This window comes from Maniola jurtina, chromosome Z (genome assembly GCF_905333055.1).
Source record: "Maniola jurtina chromosome Z, ilManJurt1.1, whole genome shotgun sequence".
In the NCBI taxonomy this organism is placed as follows: Eukaryota; Metazoa; Arthropoda; class Insecta; order Lepidoptera; family Nymphalidae; genus Maniola; species Maniola jurtina.
The window spans coordinates 9,638,443-9,664,688 of NC_060058.1; the positions used below are offsets into that span (position 1 = coordinate 9,638,443).

At 35.3% G+C, this 26,246-nt stretch overlaps 2 protein-coding genes across 6 annotated transcripts in view; both read left to right on the forward strand.

Moving 5' to 3' along the window:
* Positions 1 to 26,246, forward strand: part of LOC123880304 (disco-interacting protein 2) — a 72,388-nt gene that overhangs the window by 34,381 nt on the left and 11,761 nt on the right. For all 5 annotated transcript variants that reach the window (XM_045928344.1, XM_045928345.1, XM_045928347.1 and 2 more), the window contains 5 exons: positions 12,986 to 13,114; positions 14,419 to 14,628; positions 22,642 to 22,763; positions 23,188 to 23,488; positions 24,704 to 25,015. In XM_045928344.1, coding sequence (XP_045784300.1) covers positions 12,986 to 13,114; positions 14,419 to 14,628; positions 22,642 to 22,763; positions 23,188 to 23,488; positions 24,704 to 25,015 — 1,074 coding nt within the window. The remainder of the gene's footprint in view (positions 1 to 12,985; positions 13,115 to 14,418; positions 14,629 to 22,641; positions 22,764 to 23,187; positions 23,489 to 24,703; positions 25,016 to 26,246) is intronic.
* Positions 16,415 to 21,155, forward strand: LOC123880309. The gene is made up of 7 exons (XM_045928364.1): positions 16,415 to 16,711; positions 17,084 to 17,155; positions 17,243 to 17,272; positions 17,377 to 17,439; positions 17,605 to 17,730; positions 17,824 to 17,883; positions 18,035 to 21,155. Exons 2-7 carry the CDS (start codon positions 17,096 to 17,098, stop codon positions 20,285 to 20,287), a joined length of 2,592 nt encoding a protein of 863 aa, XP_045784320.1. The 5' UTR covers positions 16,415 to 16,711; positions 17,084 to 17,095; the 3' UTR covers positions 20,288 to 21,155.

A 26,246-nucleotide genomic window follows, 5' to 3' on the forward strand; every position in this document is an offset into this window, starting at 1 on the left:
TAAGCTAGAATCTGGTCAGGACCTCGATCTTAGGCAAGAAGAGACGCCAACAGAGACAGAAATTTATTAATACCAGTTTCCTATTTCCTGTAATGGTTATTGGATTTCATTTCATTACCCAATATTGAGATTATCATGCTTTGCAGATTTACCTGTCGACCATTTCTAATCTGTTTATTTACTAGGATCGCTCGTTAACCTTTTAGCCTTTTAATCTTCTGCTTTCACGTTCAATTAGGCAATGTAGTAGTTTAGCGGCCATACTAGTAGTATTATTGTATACAAGAATTGCTCATTTAATAATATTGTAAGTTTGGTATTACATCGTAAGTCACGGAGCCTCGGTAAATAAAGACACATGGTAGTAAGCAGACTGATACGCGTTTATTGGCGGAGAGCTTAGGGCTAGTAGATACGAGTACCTAGGCTAGCTAAGCAGTTGTCCAGCGATGACCGAGAAACGAGTTGAGCTAGAAACTAGAAACGAGTTTGTGAGAATAAGAAGCGAGTGTGTATTTGGGATAGTGTTGTCGCGTATATTAAGTATACTCGTGTACTCAGACTGCGTCATCATTTGCCAGCAAGCATGATTGCAGCCAAGCGTTAGTCAGTAAATTATAAAAATATGTTGTAATGTATGTAAATCTATCTCCAGCGAATATCTCCAAGACGAAACACGCGCCAAAGCGTCAATGGTCAATCAATCAATAGAAATTCAAAACACCAATATTATAGGCCAGTTTAAAATCCGACGCACTAGTGAAAGATATATTCGGCTTAGCTCATGATCGTTGGATATTGCACGGATTTAGCGCTTAGCGAGAGCTCCGTGGGGATTGCTAATAAAGCTATTTTAATTGCACCAGATATCGACTAATCTATCACAACACTGTGGAAGTACCTATACCCCATTTTATTTTCCGGTCCAGTAATAAGTATTGTATTTAGTCCCTGATATATCACAGCATTCAGATAAGGCCGTAAGGAAACAAGATTAAGCTCAGAATAAACTCTTAAACTAAAATTATTACACGGCAAAAACAATGTTCAAGTAAATTTATTCATATATGTTTTAGGAATCTACACAATAATTTTTTTTAGTTGTTATCAAATTTGATACATTAAAGTATGTGGCTATTTTTTGCCCTTAAGGGCGATTACGCACTGCATCCATCTGATCCAAATCCGTGAAAATACGTTTCGAAGTAGTCATAGAACTATTTGTATGGAAGCTTACGACAAATTATTACTTGCATACAGATTGATTGATTTCTGCCGTAGATCTAAGAGATTGGATTCATCAAATCGTTTACCCGTGAATAATAATGATACTGTAAAGTTCAATATCAAGTTTACTTCATTCCGAGAATGAGCTTATAAAGACGTGTGTTCTTAATGTTTTAGACGTTTAATATTATTTATAAAAAAGTCACACATGTGCGTGCAAGAGAAAATCAACAGCTTAATACACGCAACATTTCCGCTGCATGTGTCGCCAATAGTTTAATTAATATCCACTGAGTATTTATTTTATTTAATAATTTGAAAAATATATGCTATATCCGGAATATTTAACTTTATATATGAAAATAAACATGAAGTTCCGCAACTCTTCAGTTTGCATTCGGTCTACAAGTTTATTATTCAAGTTTTCTTCCTGGTTTTTGCCATTATATTCTTTCACTTTTAAAACTCAAAGCACCTACATTATACAGTTCGGTTAATAATAAGTGCAGTTAATAAAACCAATATAAAGGCAAACGTGTACTTTTGCATTTATATAATTTTTGCTGTCACTCTGTATATTATTTTTTCATCGCTCATCTGTTTATCCGCTTTTGACGGAATAGAATAGATTAGAATAGATTTTTTTTTATTCAAATAGACTTTTACAAGTGCTTATGGTTACTGACATAACTTACATCCCGGAGTCAGTCATAGGCTTCATTATATACCAAAAAATCAAAGATCGTCGATGTCATGGGTTTTGTATTAAAAATTATATCTACGCGGATGAAGTCGCAGGCATTATTTAGTTACATATAAATCATTATACAATATACATATTATAAATTGTCCTCCAATAACCAGGTAAAAGCATTGGAGTAACTATAATGTATATGGTAAACCACGTAGCGTTGGGTGTTTTTGCTTTTAGTGCTTTTATGTATATTATACGTAATTCCAGTGCAAATGTACACTTTGGAGCAAACAAATCGACTCAAATTCTACGTGCGATTAAAATGGTTCGCAAATGTAGTTTTCCGATTTCAGCCCAATCTGTATTAGTAGGAAACTACTTTAGTACCTACATAATCATTGATTGAAACTTTCTTTTTAACCCTCGACCCAAAAAGAGGGGTGTTATAAGTTTGACGTGTGTATCTGTGTATCTATAGCATCGTAGCTCCTAAACTAATGAACCGATTTTAATTTTGTTTTTTTTTTTTTGTTTGAAAGGTGGCTTGATCGAAATTCTTCTTAGCTATAATCCAAGAAAATCGGTTCAGCGGTTTGAAAGTTATCAACTCTTGTCTAGTTACTGTAACCTTCACTTGTCGGGGGTGTATAAATTTTTAATTAACGCTTGTTTAATAATAAATTTTTTAACTGTAAATTTCTTCTGTCTGTTCTGTCTTTATATTTTTGTTCTTGCAATTCAACTATAAGTAATGACGGTACCGACGCCAGCGGTGCTAGTTATGTGCATCTTTTTCTTACGGAACGTGGTCTACGGCGACGGTCAATCAGTAAGCGAATACATTTTTGCTATATTTTTATAAACTGCACTAAATACAAATGCGAATCGGTGTAAAAAAAACCAAATATTTCTTACTAGATGATGCCCAATACCAAACAAAGATGTTTTTTTTTTTTTTTAAATTATATAGACTAGCGCTTGGCTGCAATCAGACCTGCTAGCAAGTGATGATGTAGCCTAAGATGGAGCGCGCTTGCCTAGAAGTTGCCTATTCACTCTTGACTTGAAGGAAGGGAAAACTGACGCCAGAAGGTTGATTGAATAATAACATTCTACAATATTGAACAGACGTTAAAAATGATTGTCAGTACCAGCTAATTTTCGAAATACCTACATTGCAATAGCTCTTTGTATGAACGACACGCGCGCTATATAAATTGATAGCAGATACTAAATCAGAATCCTTCACCAAGTCCCCACTGCAAATAGATAAACAAATATACGTATAGATTACTACATACACTAGTCGAAATTTCACGTATTGAACATACAAGCAGCGTCCCTAGGGCAAGAGGATTTATTTTATAATATCTCTTATGCCGTACACTGGGACTACTCCTTTAAAAAGAATCCTCATTTCTATTCCCTGGGGGCTTATTTCTTACAAATGTTGGTTTTCTTCTTTTATGTTATACCGCGGAAGTTGTAGATTAATTTTTAATATTTGACTAAAGTTTTTTGCATAAAGTATCATACCCTGAGAAGATACATCATGAACCTTAATTAATAGGTATATAAAAATGAAAATTAATGCAAAAATGAAGTCAGTATTAACAATATTAATAGTTCACTATCACTTATACTAACAAACGAGTCGTGAGAGCCTAGTGGTTAAAACGTCCGCCTCGCATTTAAGAGATCAAGGGTTCGAACGGGATACCGGGTACGCACCTCTAACTTTTCGCAGCTATGTGCGTTTGCCACTTTGAGTTGGCCCATGACAGCGGTGTCGCATGATATAGTAGGTATGTACGAGAATCATAAGCCTGTTGCGTTTACACTAATTTAATAAGCTGAATTCTTTTCGAATATTGTTAGAAATGCAGTTTCTATAATATGTTTTGTTTTCATGGCACAGGTCTAAAAAAGGCAGGCTAATATCGCTTTAGAAGTTGCATCGTGTTTCAATTTCATACAATTATTGATGATTAAACGAACTTACCTGAAGTGAAGTTCTATCCCAATTATACGAGTTGCTTCGTCCGAAGAGATTAGGTATACATTGTAGTAATACGTCAAAGTATTGCCTTTCTACCACTTGTTTGAAAGCAGAAAATCTGCACTTCTATTTTTTGTATTTTTTGTTGGTACCACTGGAGCGTTCCCATCTCATTTAGTTGAAAGCCTGCCTGGAACATTAATATTTCACTTATCAGGGGTCCTAGGGCTGGGAGGGACCTAATCTCTTCGGACGAAGCAACTCGTATAATTGGGATAGAACTTCACTTCAGGTAAGTTCGTTTAATCATCAATTATACCTCATTGCTTCGTCCTTTGAGATTAGGTATACATTGTAGATTTTGAAAGATAGTGAAATATTAAAACACTTCTAGGTTTAATAATATTGTATTTATATTATCAATTTTGACAAGCAAAATAAAGCCAAAAATAAATAAAAGATATTATCATAATTACGGTTACTTCATCCGTATTTAAGTAGATACTTAGTGATTTTTATAATCACTGTATTATAAGTAAAAATAAAATACTTTTAAAGCTGCTGATTCAAATTTATTTTACTTAAAATAAATTTTAATCAGCTGCTCAGTGTTCCAGATTGATTTATGAATAATAAATAATAATAAATAATAGGAGTGATAGAGCAATCTGATTAGATTGATCACATTGAATACCTCTACGATAAACTCTGGCACACAGCATAGAGTTGCCCACGCTAAGGCCGCTGTATTTCGTATTAGGTATATCAATATTGATACCTTTACTGTGAGCTGCGGAGGTAGCTGCATGCCTGACGGAATAAGCGAAAAAAAAAATATAGAAGTATTATATTTTTATCCACTGACTGATACTGTTCGTAGATACCGATTTATGCGGACTCTTAAATCTTACTATTGTAATGGGGCATTTTTTTTTTTTTTTTTTCGTAGGGGTTACATTCTATCGATGTATTCTAACAATGTTTCTGCTGGATAAAGTTATCTTCGGTGAATGTTTATTAGAAAGGAACATTTAGGCAAGGTTGAGCTGAATCTGGGTATGACGATCTTGTTAGGTCATGTATTTCGACTGATGTTTGTTAAATTAATATTATTATTAACAATTACACTACGTATCTAAATTAATTTTCAAAATATGGTTTGCACCTTATGTGTAATTATACCAGCATGAGTAATGTGACGTTAATCAAATATTCTAAATTCAAATTGTTATTTGGATTCCAATTAACAAAAATTCTAAAACTATGGACAGATCTCATGGTATAACAACATCAAATCTTGAGAGTGGAGGACGATGAAAAAAACAGACGTTACTCTCGAACCTAGGATCAACGATAGAGCTGAGCCATGGCTGTGTTTTATGAACCCATCAAGCTTATAGCCTGACCGGCTAATTCAGATAGACATTTTCATCGGAGTTGACGCTTCATAATATACAATATACCTTTATTTCAGGACACAGAGTTCGTTCTGTCGTGTGCACCTATTTTTTTTTTTTTTTTTTTTACAAAAAACTAACCCAACACCATCTTGCGAAGTTGATCATAATATATACAAAGATGACGGTGCTACGCTCCTCTCTACCTAGTAGTACCGTCTTGATAACTTCCATGCAACCAACATAATATGCAATCAACAGGGTGGCTGAAACAGATAATGCATTATCATTATGTCTAAATTGAATTTAGAACCGAACAGAGAAGGCTCTGAAATGGTGGAAACCAGGGTTTTTTTTCCTTTTTGCCAAAACCAACATGTGGTTGCCCTAAGGCTGGTACTATTTATTTAAATACATGTTCTTCTAGTTCCCGTTTCCCTTGATAAGATCTTCGTGACTCCGCATTTCGTTGTTTTTTAAACTAATGTATGAAGCGAACACAAATCTCCTGTGAGCTTCACAGCATAATTATAGATTTTGATATTCTCGTAAGAAGTGGACATCTAACTCCATCTATATAGTTAAATAGGAAAGAGAGCACTTTATTGTCTTACGCAATAAAATGCCTTTTTTTTTTTTTTTTTTATAGATTCCATTTTCTGAAAACCTGAAAGTCCAAAAAAAAACAGTCAGTAATTTTAGCTACTTCATATGTTTGACAGATTCAAAACTAAACTCAGAATCCACTGGCCATCGGTGGTCTTCTCACAACGTGTCGCCCCTACCCTATATCGTTAGCATCCGAAAAAAAAATAATAATTCTAGACAGTCTATTTTGTCAAATAGGATTGACTGTCACTTCGATAGATTTTTACCATTATGTAAATAATCCTGCAAAGACTGTGCTGAATGCTGATGTGTCAATGCTGAGCTATCTTAGTGATTTGCATTACACAACAAGATATTTAAAACATCTTTCTGTCCGTTTTTGTAGGTGTACCGTATCTACTTACTAAATCGCGGGTAAGTCGCAGTAAGTCATTAACAACGAGTTTTGTATGTAAATTTAGCTCTTGATTGATTAAATATCATTTTTCTTCAGACGGGTCAACGTATTTTTTTTTTTTTTTTTTAATCAGGTAATTGCAATATTTGCGCACAGTAGGTACTCGGGCTGTACAGCTCTTTTTTACATTGATGATAAATCTTAAGAACTCTAAAGTATTTATTGTTTGTAAAATAATTTTAGATAACCCTGATAACTTTTAAAAATCAACTATATCTTGTAAATATATGTTATGTATATACCTAGTTGACAAGTAACCCAAAAATCTGAGTAAATACATAAATCACCGGCTTTAGTACTCGTAGTTTTGTAAAGACGAGAGGCGGAAAGTATATTCAGACCAAAATAGTAAACCATTAAATTGGAATAATTCTCGTTCATTTTAAATCGTAGATACTTTCTATAGATAGGTAGTAAAATCTTTTATAACTCCTAAGAAATAAATCTAACGTGGCCATCCAACTATTCATTGATGTAGCTGTAATTGACCTTAATGTTGTTATGTAAGCACCCACTTTAAGAATTTTTCGTTTAAGAATTTTAGACTTATTATAAGTCTGTTATTTCCATTGGATTTATAATAAAAAATGAAAAGAAGGAAACGATCCTTCACACGAATCACATTGTGATAAGTATAACTTCACTAAACATAAAGTCTATGATATTATATTCAGATGATAGGAGACATGCTGGGTCGTGAGATTAAGATACTGGTTTTAGAAATGGAATCCCGTATCCTCTTACCCACAATAGTATGACTGGGTCATAAATTAATTGCCATTAGTCCTAAAAGTAGAATGAACGTTCCTGCGGAACGTACCGGGTGCAGCGACGAGGGTCCCCGGTGACACTGCCAGAGCCAGCGGCGCGGCGACTGTCACAGCTGCCGTGAGCACGGTGACTTCGTGGGTTCGTACTTCGTATATAATCGTTGCTCCCGCTTGTTGTATTGCCGGGAGCGGATGCTCCTGGTTTAAAGTCTGGATAGGAGCCGGTGTCGGCTTCTGCGTTGCAGGAGGTTTTCTTGCGGGTGGGATTATTCATATCTTGGCACCGGATCATAATATTACAAGCCCGAATGTATCGGCTAGCTTCACGCTGTATAAGACACAGTCTATTTCTGTATGAGCTGATCTTTAATATTTTTCTTTATTAAAAAAGAATATGAAGTTTTTTCTTGTCATAGATTCGTTGTGCTGGGTATCGCACATCAGTCTGGCTGGATCTTTAATAATAATTAATTTACGGACTGATCACTTTATTCTAAAGAGAAAAAATGAGTGAGAGCTTCCTCATGAGCATATCCGATAAAGCGAAGCGAAGACTAGTTTTTTCTTGACGATGGCTTAATTTTATGGTTGACGTGCTTGGCTGCGTTTCGACAACAATCATTGGCACTAACTCAGGTTCGAGTTGTAATCCGTCTGTACAATGGTATTTTAAACCATCTACCCTTAACTTTTCTATCAGTAGCGAAAGGGTACATCCTTATTAGAAGACCGCAACATAAATGTATAAACTATATGAAGGTATGAAGAAGGTATTTAATATGTGTAAATCTCAAATGATCTCATTTTTACTCGATAATAGCACTTGATATCTCATGATTCATGTAGACACATTTCATTCACAAATAATAATCAAAGTAAAGGTAATAATATTCCTTTTTAAATGTATTCCATCACGATAATATTTTCAAAGCTTTCGGAATTCCAAATGATGTGAAGGTAACATCCCCATGAGATGTACACAACACCGATTGGAAATTGATATCGTTCCATTAGTCTGATACGGAAATAGTCCTAATAACTATTCACAATATCATTAGTAATAGGTAATGTTTTACTGTAAATACCTTCATGGTCTGGGCTTCCAAATGACGTGAAGGTTACATCCCCATGAGATGTACACAGCACTATTGGAAAGTGATGTCATATCATCACCAGTGTGATACGGAAATATCAGCATTTCACTGTTAAATACCTTCATGTTCCGGGATTCCAATTAACGTGAAGGTCACATCCCCACAAGATGTACACAACACAATAGGAAAGTGATGTCATATTCTCAGTGTGATACGGAAATAGTCCTTGCAACTATTCACAATATCCTAAGAAATAAATAACATTTCACTGTAAACACCTTCATGTTCCGGGATTCTAATTGATGTGAAGGTCACATCCCCACAAGATGTACACAACACAATAGGAAAGTAATGTCGTATTTTATTAGTGTGATATGGAAATAATCCTAGCAAATTTTCACAATATCCTTAGAAGTAGGCAACATTTCACTGTAAATACCTTTTTATTTCGGGATTCCAAGTGACGTATCATATATATCATATCACTAGTTTGATTCGTAAACAGTCCCAGAAGCTATTCATAATATGTTTAGAATTAGGTAACACGTCTTCACTGAAATACCTTATGGTCCGGAATTCCAAATCACGTGAAAGTAACATCGCCATGTTGTCATATTATGTCAAGGTAACATCGCAATGCACAAAACATTAATTGCATAGTGATATCATATCACCAGACACTATTATAATAAAACCTTATAACATAAAAATATGTAACAAATAAATAAATAAATAAATCACTATCGTTTTGGTGACTACGCTTTTGTAACGTTTTTTAAAACTTGAATAACGTGGTGATCGGCGAGGCACTAAAACGCGAATGAGATGGGAACGCTCCAGTGGTACCAACAAAAAATACAAAAAATAGAAGTGCAGATTTTCTGCTTTCAAACAAGTGGTAGAAAGGCAATACTTTGACGTATTACTACAATGTATACCTAATCTCAAAGGACGAAGCAATGAGGTATAATTATGGAAAATAAACATTGATAGTTACACAATACATAACATTGATGCCCACCTGTGTAGAAAACACTTTAGCATTTGCAAATTTAACTTTAAGTTAATTTATAAACAATAAACACCTGCTGTAATCACCTGTTACAAGTGTAAATTAAAAATTTATAACACCCCCGACAATCCAAAGTATTTGAGTTTTCCAAAACATCATTTTCAAATAAATAATTATGTATTTAGGCAACGTCCATCTTGACAGCTTGACATTTGTCTATTGACATAGTATTATGAACCTAACGGTTATATCTAACCTTCTTTTCTACAACAAAACTAGAAAAGAGCTGATAACTCTTAAACGGCTGAACCAATTTTTTTAGATTATAGCTAAGAACACTCTCGATCAAGCCACCTTTCAAACAAAAAAAACTAAATTAAAATCGGTTCATTCGTTTCGGCGCTACGATGCCACAGACAGATACACAGATACACAGATACACAGATACACAGATACACAGATACACAGACACACAGATACACACGTCAAACTTATAACACCCCCCTTTTTGGGTCGGGGGTTAAAAACGTCCAATCAGACATGTCAGTGATCTTATTCTAGGTAATGTTGTTCATTAGTCTTCATCAATTTGGACACTAACAACTAACTAACTACTGATTGATTTACATAACTGTGTGTAGTGTAACTAACGCTCTTGACTTACTTGAACACGGTACGTACAGCATGAGTTATGCTGTACGTACGTATGGCATGCTACCCGTAAATGTGTTTTATTAATTTGACACTATTTCTGTGAACACGCTCGTGTCACGTAAACTACTATGCATGTTTTCAAACTTGCACATCTGATTATTCCAGTTATATCATTTCATTCTATAAGCTAATTGAAATTACTCTGATATTAAATTGAAGTAAAGATGGATTGATATGTCTGTGAAAATATAGCTACTATTTTCATAATGCTTAATTAACTTGATTACTTTCTGGTAGTTTTTTCATGTAAGTATATTTGTTATTTATGTTATTTCACTACTTAAATTAATTAGATGGCTTCTTCGAATTAATAATATACCTACCAATTGAGTTGTTTGAGTATAAAAAGCATGCGATTCGTGGCAATCAAAAATTTTACTCTGCTAGTTAGCTACGAATATTATTAAACAACATTTTTGGTGACTCATGTAACTTATTTTTCTTGTATACAATTCCATATTATATTAAATATTATGCTATGAATCCATATAATTTATATAATTTTTGATTTACTATGATTTTGATGAGAGACTTGTGATTTTCTAAGATTTTTCTATATAAAAGTATTACGTAGTTTTTTCATTATAATTAATTACTTATTTTAATATTACGAGTATGTTAAGCAGTGGGATGTCTAATGATAGATTTTTGATTAATATGATTATATTAATATTCATTTGCTATTTGTAAGTGCTTTACTTATTTGCATTTTGATAAAAAATTGTCAGCAAAGACGCTTAATGGCAATCTAAAGGTCTTAGCACATTACACAGACTTGACGTCAATTGAACATTGAAAATTCTAACACATTTCCACAGAGTCGGTGTCGAGTTTGTGTAATGTGCGAAAACCTTAAAGTAACTAGCTATCTCATACCTTTATCTGGCAGTGAATTGTTGCATAGCACGGTAGATTTTTGTCTTCCTTGTTGATACCTCCAGAGAAAGCGAATAAGCTTTTTACTTTTAAAATAATCTTAAAAATCATAGAAATACCTAAATTTAAAGGAGTCAAAAAACGCTCCAGATTCAATAAATACCAAAAGAAATAAATTCCATAATTTGCTTAGTCTCGATGTATCACTTGTATTCTCAAGGCATATTGGCGCAAAGTTGAAGAGCAGCAACGCGTCTTTTCTACTATGTAGTTTTCTAGTAATCAAAGTAAACTAAGAATCAGTACGTTTTATTTACCCGATGGACAAATAAGGATATGGAGTTTTGCAGCTATGTATGTGAATAATGCATAAATTTTGAGAACTCACTCGCCATATTTGCTCCATGTGTCATCTGTCATGTCAAAAGTACAGGTCACCCTAAGATTAAGGACTAAAATGGACTTCGTTTGGGTTGGCGTTTGCTGGCGCGCGTGCTCTGCCTTTTTGAAGTGGTTTTTTTGTTAAAAGTGGCCGGGTTTTGTGTTTTACTGGTGTTTTGGTGGTGGAACTGACTGGGAAGCGCTCTAAAGTCTAAAGGGACGCCACGCGTGAATCGGCGAGCGCCGGCACAGACGAAGTCCATACTTATATAGTTTCCCTAACTTGTAAATAACTACAAACTTGACATTGGCTAATCTTTGTAAAGCCAGACAAGAGAGAAAAAAAAGGTCTAAAATAGGAGTACTTTTGACATGACAGTTTGACACTCAAAGCAAAAGTGGCGGGTGAGTTCTCAAAATGTATGCTTTATATTATATGGGGTCATTTTTTCCCTTACATAACATAACTACTCGTTCAATTTTGATTGAAGTAGGTATAGTTAGCTTATTTTCGGGGTGCCAAATACCCTTACATGTCATTATGATAAACCCGAAACGGTTGATATGACAGAAACACGACAAAAGCAAAATAAACTTGGGATCAATGGATCGAGTATTTATGTGTGAAAAGTCTCATAATATCTATAGATCCCGAGATTTACTAAAATATAAACCATATCATCCGTCTGTAATTGGATTTATAGTTTCAAGGGAAGTACCTAGTCATGTTTGAATTTTTTAATTTTATCTTGTTCATTAAAATTACACAAGTACACAAATTACTTCACACATTACGTAGTGAAAGTAAATAAGTGTATCGCAAAATATTTATAGTACCTTTCAGGTACAGACAGGGCTCTCTCCGTCACTCGTTTCATACAATCGTAGTTCCAATTTTATTTGAATATTAAGCAACCGAAGTCCATGAAATTTTGCAGATATATTCTAGAAACTAATATCTATGTCTGTGGTTTTCCAGATTTCTGTTAAAATATTCGGTTTCAAAGTTACGCGGTCTTAAAAATTTTCATACAAATCTTTGAGCCCCTGTAATTTTAAAACTACATATTTTTAGAAAAATCTAAAACACCACAGACACAGATATTAGTTTCTAGAATATGTCTGCAAAATTTCATGGACTTTGGTTGCTTAATATTCAAATGAAATTGGAACTACGATTGTATGAAACGAGTGACGGAGAGAGCCCTCTTATTAATTTGGTTTTTGCATTTTGTAAACGAATACGACAACGTAGGGTTATGGCACTTTAATTGCAATGGCAGTATCATCCTCGCAGGTTTATATAAAAATCTTTACTTGAAAGGGTCCAGTTTAAGAATTAGTTATAGTATCGACTAACTTGTAAGTAACTCATGTCAAACACATTATTTTGACTAATTCCTACAACAAAGCCTACTTTGTCGTATTAGTTTATAAATTGCGAAAAATTAAATTAATTTTGAATTTTGCGGGCCCGTCCCATGCGCCCTCGCACTGCATTCCGGTCGATCGCCTCTCTTCTATCGCGTAAACTTTTATCTTTTAACTTATGAGATATGACTTACGCAAGAGTCACCTAGGGGTGCGCCGCCGTAGGTATTTGTTACTCGAGTCACGTGACCAAGTGATCCAGGCCCGGTTATACCTTGAAACACTTTAAAAAAGACGCGTCGCTTCGTCAGCTTTACGCCAATGTGTGCAATTCTTACCTTAGTTTTTGGGAGTATCATTATTAATACCAAATTCGTTTTGCAGAAGTGAGACAGGAGGCAGTACAACAGGCACTAGCGGAAATGCAGAACCGACCTAAGCCATCGCTTCCTATGCCATCTAAACGAACGTCAATGATGGCCAAGAGTCCTGACAGAGAGAGACACGATCTTTGTGAGTATCGTTTATGAATACGGAACAACTAACCGGCCGCTTTTGGTACAAACCGCAATATAATGAAATCCGTATTTATCTAAGAATTGTGAAGTATCTAAGCAATTCCTTACATCGGGCTGAGGATGCTCTTTACATTGGACTGATGGGTGTATTTGTGTAAGCTGTAACTATCAAATATAACTTCGTACCATGGATTTCCGCAAAGTACCGACTGTTTCTGTCATTATCATACATTTCATAATAAAAACTAATTTATATATCAAAAATCTTATTTACTTCTGTTAGTAGACTGGTAATATGTTTAGATTTACCGCACAAGGTCAAGCGGCAAGGTGCATCTTTGCTACTCTTATATCTACTAGTGCTACTAGCGGCAATATATCTACCTACTCGTTGATTTGAATTGTATGCAGAGATATAATGTTGAAAATATTATTTCGAGTTTCTCAGGTATACACGAATTGTACGTGTTCATTTATTTATAGAACCATGAGTATTAATAATATGTAATTGCTACTATACCTAATGGCATGATTGTATTAAATTATATGTTTTGGCGTCTAATTTGAGTAACATACAATAAATAATAATTAATTAATTCATTAATTAGCCTGCTTTGTGTTGAATGTCAAGCTTTTCACACAGGCTAGGAAAAAGCAATCATTTACTTATTTAACCGTAATTATTCTGAACGGAGTAGTTAGTTGCAAAAATAATAACATTTTTTGGGAATTTTCTATTGCTTTTTAAGTTTGTAACTGGACGGCTTTTGTACATCCATTTTAGGGGCCGGTGCTTGAAGGGTGCCAACGGGATCCTATCAATAAGCCTCCGCTGTCCGTCCGTCCATCCATCCGTATCCATTATGAACCATAATAGGTAGAGAGTTGAAATTTTCACAGAATAGGTATTTCTATTGCCGCTATAACAACGAATAATGAAAATTTCAAAATGACCGCCACGAAAAAAAAGTGTTATTTCTCGTGCGATGTGTGCAAGTCCGACTCGCACTTGACCGAGTTTTTTCATACCAGTATTATTGAAAGTATATCTGTCTTTCTACAACTTTTTTACGTCATATTACCGATTATGACGAAATTTTGTATAGCTTACTATACAAAATTTCGTCATAATCGGTTAAGGTCCATCATTCCGGTGAAAAACGTAAGCTAATTTTTAGCCCGAAAGAGTTCCCAAAGGATTTTTAAAGAACCTTTCTTTTTTTAGAAAGGTTCACGTCATGTTTCTAAGATCTGAAAACACGCGAACTTTTCATCGAATAAAAAATACTTTTGTATCAGCCTCAAGTTCAGACGAGGATTCGTGTGCTGGCGACTCAGAGCTGCCTCCGCCGCCTGAACTAGGTTCACCACCAGCTCGCCGCCCCGCCGCGCCGCACCCCCGCGCACACCCTCACCCCCTTCCGCAGCTACTCCACCAAAGGGAGAAGAAACACACGCCCCGGGAGAAGACAGAGATAGACCTGTCAGAAATCACACATCTTCCGGCATGTAAGTAGAGTTTGGTTCTCATTTGAATTATCAGCCAATCAAATTCAATAAAATTTTGTAGACACATTCTAGACACAAACTGAAATCTGTACCTGTGGTTTGTCGGACTACTGTAAAAATGTGTGTAGCTTTTAAGTTTTAAGTCATGTTCACAGTACTAAAGCAATTTGTATTACAACATGTTCAAAAAATCGATTTATATTATTTTAATAACGAAATGGTGAGTTTTGAGATAAATATCGTTTCTATGCTGTCCGAGTGCAAGAAAGATAAAGAGACTCTTCATGACACTGGCGCTTATTCATAGGCTCTACACAAGCGTAATACGTGAATGTGTTATACTCATACGTGCCAACTCTGAATATCGACCTATACACCAGCTTAAAGATTGGTAATATCTTTGAGCGCGCTAAGGTTACTTTTCTTAACGGCCCACTCTCAATTAGTGACTTTTGGAAGCTTTTTATTTGAAAACTATAAATACTAACTTTAAAATTTCGATACTTGCTTTTTGGGACATTAATCTAAATTCTGCATGAAATTTCCACGATTGGATACAATTTTCGCTATGGACATTAGTTCGAAAAGTTCTCCAATGATCTAAATTTTTAGACATAATCATAATGAATAATTATAATTTCCAAAAATATGTAATTAATTTTGTTTATTAACTTAGTTGTTTTTTATCTCGTAGCGGCTTACATTGCTGTTGTGCCATTTCTTTCTCATAGAGTAAATAATCTCATCTTCTCATTTCTTGTTTGCTTTAAGATATATTCCGTGGTTCTGGCCTCTAAAGTACTCTGTGGCAAAGTGTTTGCAGGGAATTATCAATAACAACGGGTAAATGAACCGTGATCTAATAACCAAGGTCCTCAGGGGTGGGCGCGATATCCAGACAGTTGTGGGTTCAAATCTTACTGGTTTGTTGGTTTTTGATATGTACTTAAAACATGATTTTATGAGTAATAATATTAGTAACAATGCGTATAGGTATTTTGTTTTGTTTTGAGTATTTCAATTGTTTCGATAACGGATATACTTTGTTGATACACGTGCACCGTTTATGTATATTAGAGAGGTTGCTAATCGCATCCTGAAAGTACCGCGTTTTTCAGTACTGAAACTGTAAATAACGTGAACGGCTCTTGCGTTGTATGCTATTATGTGCAATCAGCTTGAATTAATACTATTTGTTTTGTGTGGGTAACGAAAAAAACCGGCTAGGTACGAGTCGAGCCTTTCTCCTTTAGGGTTCTTTACATAATTAGATAATCAATAGAGCCTCAATAGCACAACCGGTAAAGGAGTGGACTGAAAACCGAAAGGTCGACGGTTCAAACCCCGCCCGTTGCACTATTGTCGTACCTACTCCTAGCACAAGCCTGACGCTTAGTTGGAGAGGAAAGGGGAATATTAGTCATTTAACATGGCTAATATTCTTTAAAAAAAATGTTTTGGTCATAGCTTAAAAACTACTTTAGGAATCGTTGTTTTCATCATTTATTCGCACTCTCTATAACATAGACTCACTGCGAGAAGAGTTTGAAAAATTCTTACGGAATCTTTAAAACACATTTATCCGTGTGAAATTTGTATCAGTAGCATAGGGCATTTACTATAATCATCCTAAATTCTCTTAGCGTGATCTTAATCTATGCTGATATACTCTTGAATTAATGAAGTGGTGAAGCGACAAACCTATCCCGCATCTAATTATGCACTACCCGCACACTCTCCGTCTCGTCATAATGGCTATACCGCAAACCTATATTCCTGTTTCCTATATCGCACCTTCAGAATAGTATGGACTTAACTCAAAAATCGAAGAAATTGAGTTACGGTCATAGAGGGTCACTAAAAGGGATGCACTTTTAGGTGAATAGTAAAGAAGCGGCGTTTTAATGGTAGAATAAAGCTAACGATACTTCGGTCTCTTTCGCACTCCCTCCCTCTACCCGCGCCGCTCAGATCTGTAATGACGCGTTTAGTGATGCATCGAAAGTGAAGTGAATAAGTCGTCGCAAGTTTATTAGTGAATTGACCTAAAACGTAATAAGTCGCTTGTGTACTGAACAAACGGGTAAGTAAACTTCTCAATCTTCAGTTTAAGAGAGACTCTTTTTCATATTAGGTCTTTTTATTACCGATTTGGTTTTTACTTCTAGGACTTATTGGTGATTGAGGCCCTTTAATACTTTAAACTGAGAATAGTCATAAGGACTAAACAGAATTGAGTCCCTTTTAAAATAAAACCAAGGACTTTAATACATTTTACATCAAAATGTGTCACTACTACACTAATTTGCCTATAAATTAATGAGCTATTTTAATAAATGAGTCCTTATAATTATAGAAGATGGGTGTGTTTATTTGCCTTAATAAGATTTAGGACTCTGTATTTCCTAAATACCGAATACTTAAACTATATTTTTAGTAGCCCTGTTGGTTTCAGATAAGAATAAAAATGAAGAGAAGAGCAGACTACATACTTGAGAAATTACAAATAATTAATGAGCAACGAGAGGTTATTTCTGTTACTATATTTACTTTACACTAATTGTATTTACTGGTTTTTTTTTAACAATTATCGTAATTATCTTGACGTTTTCAGGTGGACGTAGTGCCAAGCTGTAACAAAAATGTAAGTTGGCCCTCGGACCAGTTTTTACGGAAATCTATTACAGAAACTAGGCAAGTAGACTTGAAGTGTAAGTACCTATATGCTTTTGTGCTTTTTTGTTACAGGATGAAATTAATAAAGAAAACATTCCTCATTTTATTCAGCAAAGAAAACGAAAGTTGACTCAGGTAACTAAATGTTATTGTATTTTGCCTAATTATTTCTAACCAATTGGCTTTTTCCAACGATTTTCTTTTTAGTTTTATAACAACTTAGTACCTACAGTACCTAAGTAGGTACGGTAGGTTCCTACCTAGCTTTAAGAAGGTTAATAGTGGTTATGATATTTACAGAATGAGTATGGAAGCGATACCTCTCGGCCATCCAGTCCATCAATAATAGAAGGCACACCTGAAAAAAGTGTGCCGTTTCTAAATTATGCACACGAACTTTGCGATAGCAAAAGGATCATAACTAGGGTTGGTCTCAAAATATTGTCTTTTTACGTAGATGGTTATTTAATGCCATAACATACATTGCATATTCACTTATTTGTTAATCTATGCTTTCAGGTTAATACTGAACAATGCTATTCGCAGCCAATAGAAGCTGCACATGAAATCACTGTTATGGTAAATAAAATAATGTTTTTTTTTTATTAAGTTAGTGTACGCAGTATACTAAGACATTAGAGTCACACAAATGATGTAAGCACATGAGATATTTATATTATACACAATTAGGTATATATCTAAGTATTCATTTTAAAATATTACATTTTAGGAACCTGTGGCAGATGAAGTGGAAAATCTGAAATGTACACAGGGACAGAACCAACTAGAAAATGAACTGCCTAGGCGAGCACGCAGCAATTCATCGTCCAGCAGTTCCTCGTCTTCTAGCTGTTCAAGTAGCTCATCTTCCTCTAGTCGCAGTAGCCCGCTCCATAATGGTAACACAATTGAGTCGAATACAAAGATAGGTGACCCCTCAACCTCTACAGGTACATATCGTAACACTACACAGCCACCTAAAAATTATTGTGAGTCACCTATTCATTCGAACGAAAGTGATGCAGACTTGAGCGACGATGACCCTTCGTATTCAAATAGGCCTCGTTCACGTCTTGGAGTTGCAGTCAGATTATCTGCGTCGAGTACTTCCTCATCTTCTGATACTACAGACAGTGATGCCGAAAATGTTAATGCTTCTATTGTGGAAGGTCCAAAGAAATCCCGCAAACGTCTACGAAATCCCAATAAGTGGAAACAAATTGTTGCCAAAACTTTGCGAAATACTGGGAAAGAATATGTGTCTAACACTAAATCTAAAAAAAATGTTCCCGCTCGTTCTATAAAAGATCCATGTACCAGCAAATGTAGAGTCAAATGTGTCGATAACATAAATGAGATCGATAGAAATCTATTATTTCAAAAATATTGGGCACTAGGCAACTTGGAATTACAGAGATCTTTTATAAGAAATTGCATGGTAGAAATAAAACCAAAATATAAATACACAAACGCGGCTAGACCAAGACAGCCTAATAATGCATTTTATTTTACAGTTAATGGTACTAAAATTAGAGTTTGCAAAACATTCTTTATAAACACGTTAGGTATATGTGACAGGCAAATAAGAACTGTTAAAAAGAAGACAGATGCGCAAGGTTTCGTAGAGAAAGATAATCGAGGTAAAAACCAGAATAAAAAAAGGATAGAACCAGCAATCATACAAGACATAAAGAACCACATTAATTGCATACCTAGGATTGAATCGCATTATTTAAGGTCTTCAACTTCTCGCGAGTATATAGGTGGAGAGAAGACCATAATGGATCTATGGAGAGATTTTGATAAAGATCAACGCGACGCAGGAAAAGCTACATGTCAATATTGGTTATATTATGACATTTTCACAAAACAGTTTAATATTGGATTTTTCCAACCCAAAAAAGATAGATGCGACCTATGTTTTGAATATGAACTTGCTTCTCCAGAAAAAATACTACAACTAAAAGAAAAATATGATCGTCATTTAAAAGAAAAAGATTTATCCCGAAAAGAGAAACACAATGATCGACTGAACATTGATGAAACCCATATTTGTGCAGTTTTCGACCTGCAAGCAGTTATGCAATGTCCTAGCGGTGATTCGTCTTCTTTCTATTACAAAACAAAACTGAATTGCCTCAACTTCACAATCGTGGAATTACTAAAGAAAAGAGACAAAAATCTGGAGGAAAACACAGAAAGTGAACACAAACGTGATATTGGAGCTTATGGAGATGTCTACAGCTTTTTCTGGGACGAAACTCAGGGGAAACGCGGATCTAGCGAGATCGGATCGTGTGTTCTTAAGTATTTGGAGATTTTAAATGCAAAACATCAGGGTCAGGCCATCCACGTTACGTTTTATTCCGACAATTGCTGCGGACAAAACAAAAATAAATATGTAGCTTGCTTATATTCCTACGCAGTATCACATTTTGAGAACATCCAGTCTATAACCCAAAAGTACCTAATAAAGGGTCATACCCAAAATGAAGGGGACAACGTCCACAGCCTCATTGAAAAGGAAATCCAACGGAATAAAAAGGCTGGACCCATATACGCACCTTGTCAATACGTCACTTTAATAAAAAATTCGCGAAAAAACGGGAAACCGTTGATTGTTCAAGAATTAACGTATGATTTTTTTTGGGACTTGAAGATGTTTCAAGAGAAATGGGCTTACAACTTTAGTGAAAATGAAAATAAGGGCAATGTGACTTGGAATGACGTAAAAATTCTTAAATTTATAAAAGAGGATACGTTCACATTTTACTATAAAACATCTTATAGTCAAAATGAGTTCAACAAGGTAAACATGAGAAACAAAAGGAAGAAGATGAGTGGTATAAGAGAAATTGCTATGACCAAAGCATACTCCCAAAGACTGGTGTTATCTGAGAGGAAAAAAACTGACTTACGTTCATTGATTGAACATAATTTGATACCTCATTATTATGCTGATTTTTATAATAACATTATTTAACTATTTTTATAAGTATAATAGGCTCTTCTGCTATAGGTTTTAGTTATTAGTTTTATATAGCGTTGTTTACCAAAGTATTGAATTATAAATGTTAACATGTTAAGGAGATTTTTGATATAATTGATTCAATTTAATTACACAGGCAAACATTCTATACAGATTTTATATAGAGTGTGCAGTACGGCAATGCTATGCATAGGGCATAGCGTTGCCGTATACTGCACACTCTTTTTATAACGAAGGTTTCTTGATTTTTTATAGTTTCTTATAACATTGTGTTAAACGATGAATATTGATTTGTAATTGTTAACTTGTTAAGTACAAGTATTTGTATTTGTTAAAGAAAATTAAACTGAATTATTATAAACATTGGCTGTGCAAAGCATTGCCTGAAGACTGATTTACGAATGATTGTGATAATTGTACTTTGAAAAAGCTATTTCTATATGGATAATACAATCATTGTAAGGTTGTTTTGTTTCTATTGATTTTATTATTTTTAATTTTATAATTGCAGATTTCGACTCGAACGAGATTATTATGTTTATTTTCTGTGCCAAAGTGACTTAATACAAGTCTTTTGAAAATTAAAAAGTGTTTAATTTCACAGTTTTTTTTAATATAAAATGACTAATTTCGATATGTGACACAATAGCATATTTTCAGTTTATTCTTGTAGTGCACTTTTTAGAAATAGGATAAAAACTGTACAATGATTTCAGAATAAAAGAGACTTAGGACGAAAACGGTCTTTAAAAAAAAAAATAGTTTCAGTATAATATTGACTTAAATTGGGAACATTTTTAAAAACCTTAATTTTAGTTAAAAATATGCAACATACCATTTTTTTATTGATCATGTTTCACAAAAAATGAACTTAACTTAATATAAAAATCAAATAATTGATACGTTTTCATACAAAATTAATTAATTAAATCAGTTCAAAGTTGAAAGTTTGCAGTTTCAAAACTTTGTTTTTGTTTTCCCAAAAAAATGTTTTTTTGAGATACGTCACTACTATTCTGAAGGTGCGATATGGTAATATGGTTTTAATTTAATTAAATAGGTTTGCGCTTGGCTGATCACTATCACACCAAAGTATGTGATGATGCACCTTAAGGTGGAGCGCACTTCTTCTAAAAGTTCCTATATTGTAATTGACGCGGAAACGGAAGCCTTATTGTAGTAGTGCGAAACAGCTTCTAGCAGTAAAGAAACAGACTTTGTCAAATGTTGATGCGTCATACGAATAATGTCTTGACTAGATAACCCGATAACAAGTTTTTAAATTTTCTAGAGCTATTACGAAAGAATCCGTTTCAAAACACGCGGTTCCCTGAAGAATTTTCTTTCAACGTACTTTTTATTAGCGATCAGAAAACGGCTGAGCCAGACTCAAGATTACATCCCCAAGGATACAAAAGTTTAATCATCTCACAAAGCTGCCGAGATCTAAGTTTTATGTTCAGCGAATCTTCTAGTAATTGTTTCATCAAATCCCATTAAAGTACTTGGATTTCTGTATCTTACTTTATGTTATTGTACGGCTAACATTTTTTATAGCTTTGAAGAGTTTGAGTTAAAATAAAATCTTGTTAGTTTTACGTTTATTACGTAACACACACGTTCCTCGATGCCCTATATGCCCAGCCTAATATCGGTTTATATAATATATTGAAGGTCAAGAACTAAACAAATAGACTTCAAGATATTCCTCGACATTTAACAGAGCGCATATAGTGATTGGTTAACGGAGTTAAATATCGTATGCAATATATGTACCCGTTTTGGAGTCGGTGGTCAGTAAATTATCCGTGGTACAACTATAAACAAAACACAACGTGTGTGATTCAAACGTCTACATATTTCAGTAATTTATTTACGATCTGGTCGTTAAAACCCGAAGCGCAGTGCGATGTCAATGTGTCGCCTCATATATCTACGTAATAAGTTGTAAGTAAATCATAGTCACTGCGAAGCGCGCGTAGGAGCCACGGTACTGTACAGTCGCTCGTCGTCCTCCGTGCATGAAAAGTGTGACGTGCTGCCGTGCTGTTGATGTTACAGTTATCTAAGGGTAAGCCCGCACTGCTGTATTTCATCGCGAGATTTTTGACGGATAATACTGTGACATGGAATTTGTATGAAACTTCGCGCGTAGTTTCGTGAGTGCGTGCGGCTTTACATAATTTCCATTATTCACAGAATTCTAAAATCGTGCGGTGAAATTCCGCAGTGCAGGCTTACCCTAACTACCGCCCACCCACTTTTACTGCCAAAGTAACCACTCCTCTACCTCATTGTCTCATATCTTGTACTTTAATGATCCAAGTAAAAATATTACTTGTCAATAGATATTCAGCCTGACGTAACACACACGACGTCAGGGGCGCGTCGTGGCGGCGCCCACATCGCCGACCGCGTGCAGTGTTACGCGCAACCAGAAGACACTGGCACTGGCACCGGCAGATGGAAGGTCAACCACTAAACTATTCTATTTATTCTCTCCTTTCTAGTAACCTGAGACTAAGACACCACCTGGTAGAGACGGTGCGGTCTAACATGGAAGCGGGCTAATCTAAAAAGGTAATCTAAGGCCTCATTCGCCACAGAGCTTTTTTCCGTCCGTTAAAAAAGCGTTCAAATAGAACAAATGCATTCCCAAGTATCTGTTCACAGATCAACGCTTTTTTAACGCGCACTTTATATTGTCAGCGCAATGCCTGGTTTTAACGCAACGCTTTTTAACGCTCGTGCGAATTAGGGCTTACTCTGTAGCCAATTAATGAAGTCAATTAATGAAGTTAGTATGGAGAATCTTTAAATATGTCAAATCAAAGTTTATTTGACGATAGAATAACCCTTAGTTATCTATTTTTGATTCGTTCATAAATCTGCAGGTGTCAGCAAAAATACAACAACTCCTTAACACACTTAAGCGGCCCAAGCGCAGACCGTTACCAGAGTTCTACGAAGACGACGACATAGAATTAGAGATTGCAGCGAATCCAAAAGATCCAAACGCGCCGAAACCAGAAGGCGGTACCATGACCCCGGCTGTGGGCGAACAGCTTGTGGTTCCAGCCGGTCTGCCGAGAAACCTGGAGGCGGCGTTGCAGAGATACGGGACAGCGTCTTTCAAAGCAAACGTCGCCACTGTGCTCGATCCTAACGGAAAACTTAGTAATTCACTCACATATGGTAAGTTGTTTTACGAATCATCTAAAAACTTATATATACTTTCTCTACGTCGTAGTCTCCATTGCCGGAGAACGTTTAAAATCAAAATATTTTTATTCAATTAAACTTTCGCATAATTAAGTGTGCTCGTAGTTTAGAACGACTATCTTCATGGCAAGTGGAGAAAACAACTTGTTATTGCTTTGTTTTCTAGCAGCTAGTTTATAAACTTCTGCACCACCAATGATCTCAAGGCCAAAAATTCACGAAATTTCTGCTGGCAATAACTTCATGATTTTACTTGTACCTATCCAAACCCAATAAAGAGGACGAATGTTTTAGAATAGAGGTTTTTGGCGTCCAACCCAAAGAATTCTGAAGCACCATTCATAGACGTTTAATGGAAGCTAAGATGTTGAGAAGAATCGCTCGAAGAAGTCCTGCTTGCTTGTTTTAGGCAGCAGAAACAAGAGTTTTGCTAGTTTAATAGCATTTCTTAACTTTTAGGTTCCGCCCGATAAATTCAACATTTAATAATATAAATATTCAATATAATGTTTTTATTAAATGTTATGAATTTTCTTCCAACCATGAAACTTTCTAATATAATTTTTTTATCCCTTTTTACTTTGTCAATACTCGCCGTGCCGACATCACCTTCGTTAACTTTACAGGAATATTGCCAGTGATTAGTTTCCAAGCTTGGAAACTTCGTTCACATTTATGTTCTTAGAAAAGTAAAAAAAAAACTTGTTAGAGTTTGATTAAAAGAGAAATAGTTTTATTTGAAAGTGCTATTAGCTCTCGTGCTCTTTACTACTTCAATTATGTACATTTCAGGTCGAGTGATACTGTTAAGATATGAAACAATAACTTTGAATCTTGAATTATTTTCAATTGCTGAATAAATGTTTTAGCATTACTGTCTACTTGGATGTCAAAAGCAACCAGTTACCAACATTTGCTTCGTTATCTAACTCACCCGCATTTCCTATTATAAAATCTTTATGCTTGAATTACGAGCTCGTACGACAAGTTCCGCTATAGGCCACTATTTCACTCGTTCTATTATTTATCAAAAATCCATTTTTGGCGTCTAAATTGATAAATTTTCAAATAACGCCTCACAGAATTTGCGTTAGGCCTTATTGATTTTGAAATGCACCGGTATTTTCTATTTATTTTTGCACAATGTCAAAGGTATTGAATGAAAAGTGAATATTTCTTTTTTAACAGGAAAGCTCCTAAGCCGATCGCTGAAAATAGCACACGCAATATTGAATAGAACATTCACATCGAAAAGCAGTAGTGGCGGTCCGCTCACCGGAGACAATTCAATTAAGCCCGGCGACAGGGTGGCGTTAGTGTACCCAAACAACGACCCAATCAATTTCATGTGCGCCTTTTACGGCTGTCTGCAAGCGGGCATCGTTCCCGTGCCCATAGAAGTGCCATTGACTAGACGGGACGCTGGCCTCCAACAAGTCGGCTTCCTGCTTGGCTCTTGTGGCATCCAGTATGCGCTGACTTCTGATGCTTGCTTGAAAGGTTAGTATATTCCGTTTTTCCTAAGTTTGGTTAAAAGATAAAAAGCCGAACGCGATACGATGTGCCCGGCGCTTTCGACCTTCTGAAGTTAGATTTTTCACTCGTGTCATGAATGCATTGTCAATTCGCGGTAACACTATCTTATGGGCCACACATTACGCATTTCAGGGAGAAGCTACTTGTTTACCTTCTAAGTAAACTAAGGAAAATTTAAGTATACATGTACAGTAGAAGTATACGTTATGTATACTTCTAATGAAATTAACTGTATCACTATGTATTGAAGTTATGTCTATATTGACGTGATCATGTCCAATGTGAGCAATCACACCTTTTTGCAGATTGGACGGACAGGGGAGTGTTAATTTGATTTCAAAATTTCCATAGCTTCAAGCTTACATCGGCACAGTCAATATGGAATTTGAATTTCGCTTTAAAAATTTACAGGATATTATTTCAGGATTTTTGTTAAACCCAATAGCGATCAATTTACTGCAGCATAAATAATTGTAGCATTTTAATATTATCGTATACATTTTGTGCCTGTCTTGTTTCGTTCTGAGAGTTAAGGCGTTTTCCAATTCAAATGTGTACTGCGGCAATAACAATGCCAACAGTCCGACTGACGGTTTCGGCGAACAACAATCGCAATTGTTCAAACTGAAAATTTCCATGTAAATGACAGAACTCAAAATGCGATCAATTTGACCAAATTCCGGGAACAGAGGTGAAAACTGCAGTCTTATAAGTGAGAGGCCTAGGGTTCAATAAGCAGAGAAACTTAATGAAATTATAAATTCTGAATTAGCACTGGTCTGTACTGGTCAGAGGTGATTTGGCATTGCGGTGCGATCCTACGTAGATACTTATTAAGAGTGGGTTAAGTAGAACTGGCATACCAGTTCTAAGTCGACCTTCTTAGACTACATCGTCACTTACCACCAAGTAACATTGCAGTTAAGGGCTAACTTGTCATCGAATTAAAAAAAAAGCGTACATTTGCTTAAAAAATGAAATGTTCCTTTTTCAATGAAACTGTTTTTATACGTTCCTGACAGTTGACATACATGACGTAATCCATATAGGAGGAAATCATGGCCTGGTTACGCTTGCGAATGCTAATAAATCTTGCTGGATAAACAATAATGACTCAAGACTGTAAAACAGGGATATCTTATGCATATGCTACTACATGTAGTACTCTTCGAAGGCCATTAGAGAGTAGGTTCTA